This window comes from Pleurodeles waltl, chromosome 3_1, assembly GCF_031143425.1.
Source record: "Pleurodeles waltl isolate 20211129_DDA chromosome 3_1, aPleWal1.hap1.20221129, whole genome shotgun sequence".
Taxonomy (NCBI): Eukaryota; Metazoa; Chordata; class Amphibia; order Caudata; family Salamandridae; genus Pleurodeles; species Pleurodeles waltl.
This window is the reverse complement of record NC_090440.1, coordinates 1,929,919,512-1,929,935,683: the sequence shown is the minus strand read 5'-3', so window position 1 is coordinate 1,929,935,683 and position 16,172 is coordinate 1,929,919,512. Positions and strand designations below refer to the sequence as shown.

Genomic DNA, 16,172 nt, shown 5'->3' with positions numbered 1-16,172 from the left:
AAGCTCCTACTATACCGCTGGTGTCATATGCACAATATCATAAGAAAACACAATACACAGAAGTACTAATAATAAAGGTACTTAATTTTCATGACAATATGCCAAAAGTATCTCAGTGAGTACCCTCAGTATGAGGATAAGTTATATACACAAGATATATGTACCCAAACCAAAATTAGGTAAGTAATAGCAAGAAAAGTAATGCAAACAGTGTAGAATCACAATAGGTTGCAAAAGGGGCACCTAGGTATAGGGGCAACACAAACCATATACTCCAAAAGTGGAATGCGAACCACAAATGGACCCCAAACCTATGTGAGCTTGTAGAGGGTTGCTGGGACTGTAAGAAAACAGTGAGGGTTAGAAAAATAGCCCACCCCAAGACCCGGAAAGGTAGGTGTAAAGTGCAACTACTACCCCCAGAGAGCACAGAAGTCGTGATAGGGGGATTCTGCAGGAAGAACAAACACCAGCAATGCAACAACAGTGGATTTACGGACCTGAGTACCTGTAAGACAAGGGGACCAAGTCCAATAGTCGCGACAGTGTCGAGAGTGGGCAGGAGCCCAGGAAATGCCAGCTGAGGGTGCAAGGAAGCTGCCACCGGTTGGAAGAAGCTCGGAGTTCTGCAAAAAAGAAGAGGACTAGGAACTTCTCCTTTGGAGGATGGATGTCCCACGTCGCGATGAAGCTTGCAGAGGTGTTCCCACGCAGAAAGGCCGCAAACAAGCCTTGCTAGCTGCAAGGGTTGCAGTGGAGGTTTTTGGGTGCTGCTGTGGCCCGAGAGGGACCAGGATGTTGCCACTTGGAGGAGGAGAGAGAGGGGGCCCCCAGCAACCCAGGGAGCCCTCACAGAAGCAGGCAGCACCCGCAAAAGTACCTGAACAGGCACTTGGAAGGAAAGTGAACCGGAGTCCATGCGAAGTCACAAAAGGGAGTCCCACGACGCCGGAGGATAACTCAGAAGGTTGTGCACTGCAGGATAGAGTGTCGGGGACCCAGGCTTGGCTGTGCACGAAGGAAATCCTGGAAGAGTGCACAGGAGCCAGAGCAGCTGCAAATCACGCTGTACCCAGCAATGCAGTCTAGCGTGGGGAGGCAAGGACTTACTTACACCAAACTTGGACTGAAGAGTCACTGGACTGTGGGAGTCACTTGGACAGAGTTGCTGAGTTCCAGGGACCAAGCTAGTCGTGCTGAGAGGGGACCCAGAGGACCAGTGAAGCAGTCTTTTGGTGCCTGCGGTTGCAGGGGGAAGATTCCGTCGACCCACTGGAGGTTTCTTCAGAGCTCCTGGTGCAGGGAGGAGGCAGGCTACCCCCAGAGCATGCACCACCTGGAAACAGTCGAGAAAGCCGGCAGGATGAGGCGATACAAGGTTGCTAGTAGTCGTCTTTGCTACTTTGTTGCGGTTTTGCAGGCGTCCTGAGCAGTCAGCGGTCGATCCTTTGGTAGAAGGTGAAGAGGGAGATGCAGAGGAACTCTGGTGAGCTCTTGCATTCGTTATCTAAAGAATTCCCCAAAGCAGAGGCCCTAAATAGCCAGAAAAGGAGGTTTGGCTACCAAGGAAGGAGGATTGGCTACCAAGAGAGGTAAGAGCCTATCAGAAGGAGCCTCTGACGTCACCTGCTGGCACTGGCCACTCAGAGCAGTCCAGTGTGCCCCCAGCACCTCTAAATCCAAGATGGCAGAGGTCTGGGACACACTGGAGGAGCTCTGGGCACCTCCCCTGGGAGGTGCAGGTCAGGGGAGTGGTCACTCCCCTTTCCTTTGTCCAGTTTCGCGCCAGAGCAGGGCTGGGGGATCCCTGAACCGGGGTAGACTGGCTTATGCAGAGATGGGCACCATCTGTGCCCATCAAAGCATTTCCAGAGGCTGGGGGAGGCTACTCCTCCCCAGCCTTCACACCTATTTCCAAAGGGAGAGGGTGTAACACCCTCTCTCAGAGGAAATCCTTTGTTCTGCCTCCCTGGGCCAGGGCTGCCTGGACCCCAGGAGGGCAGAAACCTGTCTGAGGGGTTGGCAGCAGCAGCAGCTGCAGTGGAGACCCCGGAAAGGCAGTTTGGCAGTACCCGGGTACTGTGCTAGAGACCCGGGGGATCATGGAATTGTCCCTCCCAATGCCAGAATGGCATTGGGGTGACAATTCCATGATCTTAGACATGTTACATGGCCATGTTCGGAGTTGCCATTGTGATGCTATACATAGGTAGTGACCTATGTGCAGTGCACGCGTGTAATGGTGTCCCCGCACTCACAAAGTCCGGGGAATTTGCCCTGAACGATGTGGGGGCACCTTGGCTAGTGCCAGGGTGCCCACACACTAAGTAACTTTGCATCCAACCTTCACCAGGTGAAGGTTAGACATATAGGTGACTTATAAGTTACTTAAGTGCAGTGGTAAATGGCTGTGAAATAATGTGGATGTTATTTCACTAAGGCTGCACTGGCAGGCCTGTGTAAGAATTGTCAGAGCTCCCTATGGGTGGCAAAAGAAATGCTGCAGCCCATAGGATCTCCTGGAACCCCAAATACCCTGGGTACCTAAGTACCATATACTAGGGAATTATATGGGTGTACCAGTATGCCAATGTGAATTGGTAAATTTAGTCACTAGCCTGTTAATGACAAATTTGGAAAGCAGAGAGAGCATAACCACTGCGGTTCTGGTTAGCAGAGCCTCAGTGAGACAGGCATCACACAGGGAACACATACAGGGCACATGCTTATGCGCACTGGGGTCCTGGCTAGCAGGATCCCAGTGACACATAACAAACATACAGACAACATAGGATTTTCACTTTGAGCACTGGGCCCTGGCTAACAGGATCCCAGTGAGACAGTGAAAACACCCTGACATATACTCACAAACAGGCCAAAAGTGAGGGTAACAAGGCTAGAAAAAGGCTACTTTCCAACACTTACATCTTTGGAAAAAGGTGGATGACACCCTGAAGTCTATTAAAACAGACGCTGAAACAGGTAGATCATTAGGTGTTTTGAAGAACAGACAACAATATGAAAACTGTAGACGTCCAGGTCACAGATTCTACAACCAGGGGCCATATTTTTCTCTTCTACAGACAGAACAGATTGGCAACATCAAAGGCAACAGGTACAGCAAAAAGTGCAAAATAATGACAGCAACAACAGCAGGGGACAGAGAAGTAGAGGCAATCAATCCCCTAGGTATGATTCCAAGGAAAGACTAACATGACTTTCCAGTAGAGCTATGCTTCCTAGCTTAGTGTCCAGTAAGAGGCAGAATGTACATTTTCAGACAAAATGCTAACATAACATTACACAGATGGGTGTTAGACATAGTGCCTCTTGGTCAAAATCTGAAATTTTTGGAAAGAACATCAGCTGTTCCACCCAGAAGAGAGAATCACAAGCATCTCCCTCAAATATTAGAAATTACCAAACTTTTAAGAAAAAGAGCACTAGAGACGGCGCCAATTGGAGAAAAAGTCTCAGGGTTGACAGGCTGGTCCTGTCACCCATAGAGTAGAACTTAATGGAGAGCTCCTGTCTCTGGCTGCTGCTGGAGTGAAATCTAATCTAGGCTGACGCTTTTTCCAGAACATATCTCCCATAGTGTAATGTTTCCCAATTTTTATGAAACATCTTTGTCATCTATGTTGTCACTACTTCCATTGCCCAAAATCTGTTGGTCTTCTCTTTGTTAATTCACCCTATATTTCACACCGTCTCCATATCTCTCCTCGTTTTCCTTCTGCTGTTGTCCACCCTGATTAACCCCCCGTTCCTGATCCACATACTAAAAGTTTTACTTCAGTTGAAATGTACAGCTGTGACCCTTGTGTGAAGCCCATTCACAAGATCTATGCAGGCACTACACAAATTATAAAAGGCGCACTTAGCATTTCAGACTCATTACACTACCGTGTGTAGTAGATCTCATTCAGACGATCAGAAAGCACTTTCAGTGATTAAAACCTGGAAGACCCTAGGGGGCTGCTCAAGGCTGTGTGGTGTGTAGAGGGCCAAAAGACTATTTTCTGCCACCGTTATATCGCAGAAAGTAAAGGCCGCCTCCAGCAGAAGCTTTCTGCTCACCTTTTAGATGGGGTCCATCCACAGCTTGGAAGAGAACATGCGCCATTCTTGCCTACATTTGAAACCTTCAGTGACTTATTTACTCTAAAACTAAAAACAAGGGGTACTCAGACCTCACATCACAGTCTCCCAGAAAATTACATCATGTGACTTAAACCAGTATGTTGGTCTGCTGTAGGTTTACTTTGTGGCAAGAAGTCCAGTGGGGGGGGGGGTACAGGGCTAGATAGAAAATAAACTGACCATGCTGGACAGAACCGCCTTTAGAAAACGATTCAGCCCTTTCATTTCCAAAAATGGGCACTGCTTTGAAGGGAAGAAAAGCAAGAGAACAAGAGTATTTCAAGTAAATCAAACAGTCTGTTGGCTGATTCCCTTTAGGGAATCCTACAACATTAGCAGAACAAAACTCTTCTTATCTTAAATATTAGGGACCTATTATTTTAATTTGACAGAACGAAGTGTTTAAGAAAGTCTGGTAAACTTTAACTGCGGCCCACTTTGAAAGAGCTTCTCTACTTCAAAACAGTCTTTAGCTAGGTGGATTGTGTTTTTTATGTATATATATATATGTATATATATATATATATATATACATACATATATACATACATACATTGCTACCAGTTGGCTTAGGAGGTGTTAAGAAATAGACCTAAAGTTCATACAGCAGATCAACATACTGGTTTAAGTCATACATAGACTGGGGCCCTAGAGCAAATATGAAAGGGGATCAGGTTTTTCAGAAAAGCGTGTTTATTTAGCTAGCCACTCTACTGACACTTCCTGTGGTTTTTACCCACCCTCTCCTTGAAGAAGCTGCTGCTGGTTGGATATATGCTTGCTATTTTATTATTCTCTTTACAACCACCAGTATAGTTCATATAATACAGAAGGAAAATTTGCTTACTTCTAATCGTAATTGTGTATTGTAGGATTCTTTGTTGAAGTTTCTGTTCCGTCTCCCGACTTATGTGTTAGGATATTAACTCTGTAATTGGGTTCCACATAAAGAAAAGAGCCTAGACTGGAGTAAGTGCCAGCATAAGGCATTCCCTGAGATGGAAGCTGTTGGTTCTTTAGAAAGTTCATGTATTTGTTTCGTCTTATTTATGCATCTGGTGGCATTTTCATTTATTTCCTACACGTTTCTTCTTTTCTGTAGGCAGTAAGGTTAGGGTAGGTGCTACGCTGTAGTTTTATGTTTTGGTAATAGCAACTTCAAAAACAAGCATTTGCAGTGCAATGGTTCACACGTTTGCTCGAGTTAGAGCTATTAGCGTTGTAAATTCCTAACTGGACTTTTCTTGCCACTTAAATTGAAGATGAAAAGTAAAACAGTTGACATAAGCAAGCTGATTCAAAGTGCCATGGCCGCCATGAGCGCGAAGGAGAGACACAAAAAGAAGTTCTCTCACAGTGAAATGTATTGGCAAAAGTGCAACTATCCATGTAACAGGGTCAATGGCAAAGGCGGTAACAAAACTGCCCCAAGGAGGGGCAAACTTAAAGCATTTACCAATGATATCAAAGGATTTTTGAAAGGCAAGGCCATGAACGAGTGATAGTGATGGGCATGTGTGGTGGGCACGGTTAAAAGCCCACAGATAAATAACACGTCAGAGTGCTTATGTGCTAGACCTAAAAATGTAGCCTTCAGCTGCAAAGCTAAGATTTCTACACTTGAAAAAGCCTGGTTTATACCATTTATAATGTCTTATATGTTGTAAAAGTCATTCAGTGACACCACACTTTGGCCCCCAGACTCTGGTATAATAAATAAGCACAAGGCTGCCACAACTAGGGGCAAATGTACATTTTGAGTACAGAAGTCCTGAGGCAGTTTTAGGAAACTCAGTTTCTCAAGTACAATGTTGAAAAAACAAAGGGCAATAAATTGGGGCACAGGCACACAGCTTTCTTAGTCATGTGGCATTTTCTTCCCTAATTTCGCCCCAGTCCCTCTTTGGCTCACTTCCTTTTGCAAATTCTTGACTATCTTGCTTTGGTCCATGATGTGAAAAGCAAGCCGCTCAATTCTTCAAGTTGTTTGGTTTCCCACCTTATCGTTGATCTTATTGCTTTATTTATTGCATTATATGTTTACTGTATTACAGATATACACATGCTCCATTTTCACATACAGACTTTACCATTGGCCTACAGGTTCATGCTTGAATTGGTGGCTCTTCCAATGACAATCCCTCCACGTAAAAGGAAAAGCTTTTTACTTGATCTATACTGTGCTTTGCGTTATATCTCCTTTGTGATTGTCCAGTGAAATCTGCCTTGCAGCAATGGGGTGGATTATGGAATGACACTAAATATGCTATGGCGAGTGGCTTTCTGTCCAAGAAAGAAAGAGAAAGACAGAAAGAAAGAACAGGGCCTTTCCTCCTCTGAAGTTTGTCAGTAGCGCCTTTGTTGGGGGTTCTCATTTTGGGTGTGTGTGTTGCACCACTCCATAGAAGGCAGAGCTCTTTATTCTTGCACTTTGTCCAGCTGCAGCATTTGGTATATTACTTCATGTCTTGACCTGATGTGTGATATACGACCTTTGCTAAAATAGTTAAGAGTTCTAGTGAATATTGTCTAACTGTGGTACACTTGCTGCCCACTTCATCTTGACTAAGCCTTGAGAATGTGTTAAAAGTATATACCCATCTAAATGTCATTCTACAGAGCTGGCTTCGCTGATGGAGAGAGTGTCTGAGCTAGAGTCTGAACGTGATGGGCTGGAAGAAATGGTCTCTGAGAAAAGTCTTCAGCTGTCTGCAAGAGAAGAATCCTTATTGTTACTGGAGCAAGCCTTGGAAGAGAAGTCTGCACGGTGAGATAAGGGAGGCATTAGATATAACTCACATTTGTGTGTTCTTGTTTTCCAAATTGAACATTCCATGCTGGTGGCATTTTCTCTTTAACTGGAACCCCATTGATACACTATATTCACTACAGCAAATTACTTACACAAAGTTGTAATGTTTACAAATGTATTTATTTACTTGAACTTATTTACTTATTGAACAGTAATTTTCTTGGTTTCCATATTTGCTATTTGCCTGCTACTTGTACATCCAAGTAATTTCAGTTCTAGGACCAGAAGTGTCTCACCTTTCCTTAAATAGGTATTCTTGTTGCACCAGTGTATTGTCTTTAGACCTCCGAACATCTTGTGAGCACATGTATTGAAATTCATTTTATAAAACAAAAGGTAACAATTTTAAGATATTTTCCCTGTAAAAACCCAGATGCCACAAGCTATAACTCTGATACTTCTACTCACAGATTTCTTATATTTCTAATCCTTCCGAGCACCAGACTGGATCTGGAAAAGCATCAGTAGCTCGGTGCAGTGGTGGGTACTGTCAGCATCCTTCGTAACTCTGTCCAGGACATGACACCACCGATAGGTGCCCACCCCTACTTGTTGAGATCAATTTCTGTTTTCTGTGTCTGTTGACGTGGATTAGGTGTGCTGCTCCTCCGATTTTGTTTTTATTTCAAACCCAGATTTATCAAATAAATCCTTTCTGATTATTTAGGAGGCATGTTGCCACAAAAGACTTCAGTTTTTAAGCTCTGTTGTACGTGTAGCAAAGAAATGTCAGTCATGGACCCACACAACATCTGTCTGTAGTGCCCGGTGGTCACACCTGACTCCATGTCCTGCAACAAATGCTCCCACTCTATTCTAAATTCCACAGACAGTAGCATGTGGAATTGGAACGTGTTAAATTCCGTAGACATGCCTAGATGCAGTCTAAGGTGTTTTCAGGAGATGTCCAGGCTTCCTTTGTTTGCATGCTTTTTCATAGTGCTGGGTATTTGGTGAGAAGGCCAATTTTGCATTAGGGAAGTTTAAAACTAGCTAGTCCTATAGGTCTGGCCTTTCCACCCCTGCCTCCCCAAATTCTGACAGCAGTGTAAGAATGTTCAAGTTTTCAAGAGACCTTGTATTGAATGAATGAATTTGTAATTCGTAAAGCAAATGGCTAACCAAAACAGAGTTTCCTAGTGCTAAGATAACCAGCAGAAAAATTGACCTGTGGAACCTTACAGCAGAAGAAGTGAGAACACAATGCAGCCTATTTTTGGAAAAGCTATGTTTGCAGATATTGATGAAAGCCAGTCTCCATAGGAAAAGCCTGCAGCTGCAGGGGAAGAAAATTCCACAGTTTTGTGATCAAGTACTTAAGTAAACATCCTCCAGCTCTGGCACGCTTTTTTTTTTTTTTTTTTTTTAATATATTTTATTCGTTTTGTGTTTCAGATGTGCCTTACAAGTCGTACAATTATCAACCACAGGATCCCTTTGATCTGCATGAAAAATAAAAATAAACATATAACAACCCCAACCCCCACACATTTGATACGTCTCGGACCACTTCTTGACCTTCAGCAACCTTGCTTGCTGCGATAACTGATAGCTGTAGTGTATGTTACATGTCTGAGGAGCTGCGTACTAGTGACCGGAGTGGGCCTTTCACTGCTGGGCTCGTGCCACATGTCTCCTGGTAGTAGCCGAGTGTGGGCCCAATAACAGCTCAGGGTAGTGGATACTGAATGTCGCCCTGTATGTTATGAATATTCTTGCGGTGGTGAGCTAGTGGGTCATCATCGCAGGGGCGAGCCAGTCCGATCGACAACAGTGTGTCGCCCCCGAGTTATGCCCTCCCTTAGGGTGTGCGGGAGAGTTTGTGCTGCGCTCATCCAAGCCGTGTATTCCACTGTTCATGGGGGCTTATCATCGTTTTTGGCCTCAAGTTCGATTACCAATATTCCCCAGGCATCACTCCCTGTGTGTTGCTGTCCCTTCCGGGCCAACTTTTTTAGTACCTGGTGCTCCGTGCGGGTCCACCGTAGTGTTAGAGTGCGCCAGGAGTTCAGATCGGGTGCAGTGGGCGCCTTCCAATGCATTGCTATCAGTCTTTTACACATTAGATAGGCTAGGTCTACAAATTTGTGCAAGTGTCCCTGTTTTTTAGCTCTTGCCCTCAGCCCCAATAGACAGGACTTAGGGTTTGCTGCCAATTCAAGCCCCGTTAGTTCGGAGATTGCCTGCACCACCTCCGTCCAAGCTTTTTGTATGCTAGGGCACTCCCAGACCATGTGGTAGAAATGTGCAGGTGCCGCTTTGCATCTAGGGCATGTCGGCTCAGAGTCGGGAAACATTCGCTTCAACCTAGCTGGGGACAGGTATGTTTGATGTATGAAGTTGAACTGAGTGTATCTAAATCTGGAGTTCCTTGATACTCCACGGGCATGATACAGCGCCTTCTCCCACTCAGCTTGTGCAATCGGGTCGGGGAGGACAGCATTCCATCTCTCCCTGGCTCTCTCCGCGTGCGGCACAGGGGGTTTATTAAGGATTTTATACAGACTTGATATTACTTTTGTTTGGGCGTCATGTTGTAGTATATGATGGATTACAGGGGAGGAGGCTGGCTCTATGGTGCCTGCCCCCCACGTTCGTTTGATTGCATGACATATAGCGTGGTATGCCAGGAATTGGCCGGGGCCTACCTCCGTGAGGGCCCGCAGGGCCTCGAAGGACATCAACTTGCCGTCCTCGAAGCAGTCACCCACTGTGTGTACTCCTGCCTCTGTCCACGCTGTCAACGCTTGCGTGCTAGCCCCTATCCACCCCGGGAGGTGTTCCAGCGGAATATACGGGGAGTAGGGGAACCCGCTACCCCCTCCCCGCACATATTTAGCCCAGCATCCATGCGCCACTGCTAGTAACGGATTAATAAGCTCCGATTTAAGGCGCTTGGACGCCAGCCACTTTAGCAGGGGGGTGCCGTTTAACCAGATTGCCAGTTGCGCAGATTCTACTGACGCCGGTCTATGGATCCAATTCTGGACCCACTGCAGCTGTGCGGCTGCGTAATAGCGTTCAAAGTTGGGGGCTCCCAGGCCACCCACCTCTACTGGTCGTTGCAGCGTGGATAGGGCCACTCGCGGTCTGCCTCCGCCCCAAATGAGTTGCAACAGCGCTGTATTCAGGTTACCAAAAAAGCTTTTGGGGATGATAATCGGTAAGGCTGCGAAGTAGTATAGCAATCTAGCTAATATCAGCATGTTCGCGATCGCCACCTTCCCTGGTGGCGATAGCGGTAACTTGTTCCAGAACTGCAGCGAGCCTCTCACAGAGGTCAGCGCCCTACCCAAATTCCCGTCTCTGAGATCTTCTGTACTATGATATATATTTATCCCAAGGTACTTGAACGTTTCAAAGCACCATTTCAGACGCCCCAGCGAGGGAACCCCTTGCCTTTCGGGTGGTCGTTTTACTAGCGGGAAAGCACAGGACTTTTCCCAGTTTACCACTAACCCTGACAGGTCTCCGAATTCAGCCAGAAGTGATATTACTGAGGGGACAACCCTGTAGCCTTCCTGGATGTATATTAAGGCATCGTCTGCGTACAGCGAGATTGTGTGGTGGATCCCATTCCTGACTATTCCCCAGCTTCGTTCCATGGAGCGTATTTTTGCCGCTAGTGGTTCCATTGCTATCGCAAACAGTAGTGGGGATAGCGGGCAACCCTGTCTTGTTCCCCTAGAGATCGGAAAACTGTCAGAAATCACTCCACCTGTCTTCACCCTGGCTTGTGGGCGGGAGTATAGGGTCCGGACCCAGCGTATGTAGTTGGGTCCAATCCCCATGTGGCTCATAGTGGTCAGCAGGTAATCCCACTCCAGCGTGTCAAACGCCTTTTCTATATCGAGCGATAACACCATTTCATCATGTGCATCCGGGGGAGCATCTCCCATTATGCTCAGAAGTCTACGGATGTTCAAAAAGGTGTTGCGCTTTGGTATAAAGCCGTTTTGGTCGTCGTGTATTATAGTGTGCATGATAGGGGCTAGTCTGTTCGCCAATATTTTGCCTAGTATTTTGCAATCTAAGTTTAGGAGTGATAGTGGTCTGTAGGATTTGACATCCGTGGGGTCCCGGCCCTGCTTGGGGAGTACCACTATCATGGCTTCTCTCTGGGATGTGGGCAGGCATTCATTAGTCCAGGCTTCTTCGAATACCTTCAGTAGGTGGGGCTTTAAGCAGGTTGAGTAGGCAGTGTAATACTCCAATGGGAGACCATCTGTTCCAGGCGCTTTGTTTCTGGGCATCTGCGCTAGAGCTAGTTCTATTTCTCCCAGTGTCCGGGGCGCTTCTATTATTTCTCTATCAGTGTGCCTTAGCTGCGGCAAGGCGGAGCCCGCGAGGAAGGACTTTAGTTGCGTAGGGGTGCATGATGTGCGTTTGGTATATAATTTTGAGTAATAATCTCTGAACGTTCCATTTATCTCGGCTTGTGTGATAGCCATGCCATGTGCGCCAGCACGTATGGCCCCGATTGGGGACTGCTGTCTGTCCTCGCGTAAAAGCCACGCTAACATTCTGCTCGATCTATCCCCCTCGGTCTGCAGACGCATTAGGTGATAGTTATAGTCGTGGCATCGGAGTGTGTTGTCAGCCTCGTTATATTTTGAGCGCTTTTCTAATAGATCTGTGTGGGGGATTTCCCCTCGCGCTACTGCTGTTTCTGTCGCTCTGAGCTCCTTTTCTAATCTACCGATTTCCACCTGTAGGGTGCGTCTTACTCCCCGCGTGGAAGCTATGCATTGTCCGCGGACCACCACCTTGTGGGCGTCCCACTCTGTAGCCCGGGTTGTTGCGGTCATGGCGTTTGTTTCCCAGTACTGGCTTAATGTGGATTTCAGCGTTTCAGCGAACGGCTGGTCTTGTAAGGCCTCCACTTGTAGGCGCCAGGTGGGGATCGCCTGGCGTGTCCTACCCCAATTCAAGGTTACTCTCAGTGGAGCATGGTCCGACAATGTCTTCGCCAAGTAGTCTGCCTCTCCAATCAGGGCTCCTATGTCCTGGGTACCCCATATTATGTCTATTCTAGTGTGGATTTTGTGTGGAGCTGAGTAGAATGAGTATTCCCTCTGATGCGGGTGTCTTAATCGCCATATATCGTACAGCCTCATACCTCCTGCCCATTCCTGTAGGGGGCCTAGGGTTTTCCTGTTCATTGTCGAGCTCGGTCGGATGTGGGATCTGTCCAGTGTCTCAGTTGGGGTGCTGTTGAAGTCTCCGCCCCAGAGGGTCGGTGCCATTGGGTTTGTCAGTAGGGACGGAGTAAGTGATCCCAGGAAATCTGCAATCCCGCTATTTGGGGCATATATGCCGACAACAGCTAGCTGTCTGCCGTCTAGCCGGCCCTCTGCTACCACATATCTTCCACCTTGATCTATTTTGTGTGCTAGTAGGAGGAATGGAACCCCGGCCGCTATCCAGATCAAGACCCCCCTCGCAAAGGCTGAGTACGTAGTGCCTATCAGTTGGCCCCCCCATCTTGCGCGCAGTTCCTGTAGATCCGCTTTCAGCATGTGCGTCTCCTGTAATATGGCAATGTGTACTCCTAATCGCCTAAGGCGTGCGTGTACTCTGGAACGTTTACTCAGCGCTCCCAGACCCCTCACATTCCACGTTACTATAACATACTGATTTTTGTTATTTCTCCCCTGGGGCGCCATGCGGGTTTATGGGATGCATCTCTATGCTTGAGTTCCGGCCCTTGAATTTGGCCCACCTGGGCACAGCCCCTCCGACGTATCTGTGGTTTAAAGAGAACGAGTGCAGCTGCTTTTCTTGCGTTTTAAGTGAGTCCGGCGTATGTGTGTTTACTAAACTACTAACCCCAACCACCCCAAATGGGTCCCCAACTCTACTAACAACTAGTGTAAATCTACTTAACCCATAACTATATGAAGAACCCCGTTTCCGATTGGATTTCTGTGGTGGAGTGATCATTTCTACCAGATGTGGCACTTTTACGGTGCTCACATCCTTCCGCAGACTAAGTCTGCTAATTTCGTTAGGCGCCCCCCCGGGAAATGTATCCCCTATGCCCACCCCCCACGCCACACCCCCCCCCCCCCAGCCCACGTTAGCAAGCCATTCGTTTATGCCAAAGTTACTCAACCCTGGGGGCGCCGCCAGCCCGGCCCTCGTCTCAGGGCTCACAGTGGCTCCCCAGTGCAGCCGTCGTTGGTGCCAACAGGTCGGTAGGTCAATTGAGTGCAGTTAAAGTTCGTCAGCTGATCTGGGGGTGATCTTCGGTCCACCCAGCTCTCCTGTTATGGTGGATACAGAGCTGGCTGTATCTGAATCTGTGCCAGTGTCGGGGGGTTTCCTAGCCAGCGCGGGGTTGCTCCACATTAGCAAGGGAGTCTCTTTCAGTACCCTTGCTCTCTCTTCTGCTGCTTGTTGGTCGTTAGGTTGGCCTCTGGTTCGCCTCTTGGATCGCTTCCGTGGGGTAGAAGTTTGCCAATTCTCTTCACCTTCCGCGTCGTCCCAGGGACGGGCCAGGCCCCTGGCGTGCAGCCATGTCCAAGCGTCCTCAGGGGTCGTAAATATGTGGGTGCGATCCTCCGACACCACCCTTAGTTTCGCTGGGAATAACAAGGCGTACTTTATGTCGTGTTCACGCAAACGCTGTTTGATTTTAACATAGGAGTTACGTTGGCTCTGCACCTCCTGTGTGAAGTCTGGGTAAGCATTAATAATCGAGTCTTCATATTTGTATGGGCCTTTATTGCGAAACTGTTGTAGTATTGCGTCGCGGTCTCTATAATTTAGGAATCTAGCGATCAGGGGCCTAGGCGATTGGCCTGGGGCTGGTGGTCTTCCCGGGACTCTGTGCGCCCGCTCCACGGAGAAAAACTTGGATGGGGCTCCGTTTAACACCTCCTTGATAAGCCATTGTTCCAGGGATATTTCCGAGTCTGGTTGTCGCAGGGTCTCTGGGAACCCCAAAAAGCGTACGTTGTTGCGGCGTGCCCTGCTCTCCATCTCTTCCGACCTCCTCCATAGCACTTTCAGTTCTGCGTCTAAGCGCTGGATTTGTTTTTGATTATCTTGGGCCGTGGGGGTTAGATCGGATAGGCCTTCTTCAGCCGATTTCACTCTTTCCGCTAAGTTACAGTGGTCCACTCGTAGAAGATTTAAGTCTTGTGAGACTCCGTCTATTCTGTTTTCCAAGGAGGATTTAGTTTCCATGATCGCCTGCAATACTTTCTCGAATTGTGCTGAGTGTGATGTGAGGGTGTTTTCCAATGATTGTAGGGACAGGCTTGTCTGCTGGTCGCTGGGTGTTGTTCCGAGAGCATTACAGTCCGGATTCCTGGATGCTTTGGCCCTGCCGGCCATTGTGGGTGACCAGAAGTTTCCTTTTGGGATGTAGTCACGTGTGGCTTAGCGCTGACCTCTCGGCAAGCAAGTCTTGGCTGCTGCTCTTAGTGTGACGCGTGCTTCTGCCCTTCAGGTATGGCGCTAATTAGTATAGCCAGGCGGGAGCTTGTTCTTTTCTTTTAAGTGCCCGAGGCGTGCGGCCGTGTGCTCGTGGGGCAATTCAATGGTCCTCTGTGCACCCAGGTTTCTAGGCGTGGGTCGCCCTGTAGGATGATGTTATGTCCCCCGTGAGGCAGAGATACGTGTGTTCGAGGTTAGAGTGTAGGTCCTCACATAAGCAGCTCTAGGTCCAGGTAATAGCAGTGCCTCCGCAGGGGACGGAGGGGGTGCAGCAGCGAGGGGGAGCGGAGCAGATCGTGTCACCCAGGGGGGGGTGCGCGTCCAGCTTCCCATGCAGTCACCGACAAGGGTCCGGAGGCGCGGAGGGGCGGCAATTTCCTGCTTTGCTTGGCAGGTCTACGGTGCTCGGGTGGGACCCCTGTTCACGGCACAGGCACGTCACTGGCGCAAGTCAACCCGCGGGGGCAGTAGTGCCTCTGCTCCAATTACCAGATGCAGAGCATCCCCCGCGCCCAAGCGGTCAGCGTCGCCATCTTTGAGCCTCCCATCAGCGAGAGCAGGGGCCCGGCGAGGGGGTGGGGGGAGAGCTGTTAGAGGTTCCCCCCCCCGCGCGTGCCAAACCCCCACCAGTAAGCCTCCTCCTCACCTCTGTCTCCCCGCCGAGTTCACGGGCCTCTTCTTTGTCCTGGGCCCTCCCCCGGCTGGAATCCGCCACGCGGCCCCTCCGCGTGTGAGCAAAATCACACGGCCGGTGGGAGGGTCGCTCCTCGCTTCCTGCTCACAAACAGGCCCGGTAAGTGCGGGCCGCGCCCGGGCCCCCTCTCTCACGTCGCGGGAGCCTTAGGCACTGCTCCCGATCGGCGTCCTCGGTCTGCAGGCCCCTGCCCGTTTTCGAGGGTGGAGACTCGCGTCTCCAGCCCTCGGAGTCCTGAGCGGGTGCTTATTTAGGCTCGGGCGCCGTCACAAGAGGGCTCGCCCGGGCCCTCCAACTCGGCTCTTGCACACTCGCGACCTCGGCCTCGTGTAGGTCCGCCCCCGGCTCCGCAGGCAGTCTCCAGTGCCGCGGTCCCAGTCCAAGCGGCGCACGGCCCCCTCAGGACGCAGCAACACCCCCCGGGCGGAACGCCGCACCCGGTCTGGGCACAAAATCCCGGGGAGCGCCTCGCAGGATGTTTACGGCGAGCCTCGGGCGGAGCGCACTATTCAGGCGTCCAACCCGTCCGCCATTTTGGCTCCTCCCCAGCTCTGGCACGCTTAACTCTTGTAACCTGAGCAAGGCAACGATGGGAGGACCAAAGAAATCTATTGAGACAAAGAAAAATCATAAGTCCGAAATAAACCACGCCACCGCTTGTCAAAGCTCTATAAACAAAGCAGAGTGCCTTGAACCGGATACATTTAACCATCGGAAGCCAATGAAGAGCCTCAAGTTGAGCCCAGGTGTGAGTGTACTTGGGCAAGTGCCCCAGAAGGCGGGCCACCGCATTCTGGGTAATCTAAAACCACTAGACGAGAGCTTTAGATACTCCCAAGTATACCAGGTGAGATATGATAACAGGCTAGATGACAGATTTCTGGGTCTTGGCAGGCAGATACCAGAGAAACTTCCTTAAGCATCTGAGAAGGCCGAAGCAGGAGGCGGTCACCTTGTTGATCTGTTGATCAAACATAAGGTGGTTATTCAGCTGAGTGCCCAGATTTTTCACTGTAGATGACAGTACTGGTACTGGGCATAGTTCTGTAGGCCACTGTTGTGGTCCTCAGAAGGTTGACT

The 16,172-nt window shown here is 48.9% G+C and overlaps 1 protein-coding gene across 1 annotated transcript in view; it reads left to right on the top strand.

Annotated features, from left to right (window-relative positions):
- SPAG5 (sperm associated antigen 5) overlaps positions 1 to 16,172 on the top strand; it is a 415,500-nt gene that overhangs the window by 167,844 nt on the left and 231,484 nt on the right. Inside the window, exon 13 of the mRNA XM_069226180.1 lies at positions 6,763 to 6,910. Coding sequence (XP_069082281.1) covers positions 6,763 to 6,910 — 148 coding nt within the window. The remainder of the gene's footprint in view (positions 1 to 6,762; positions 6,911 to 16,172) is intronic.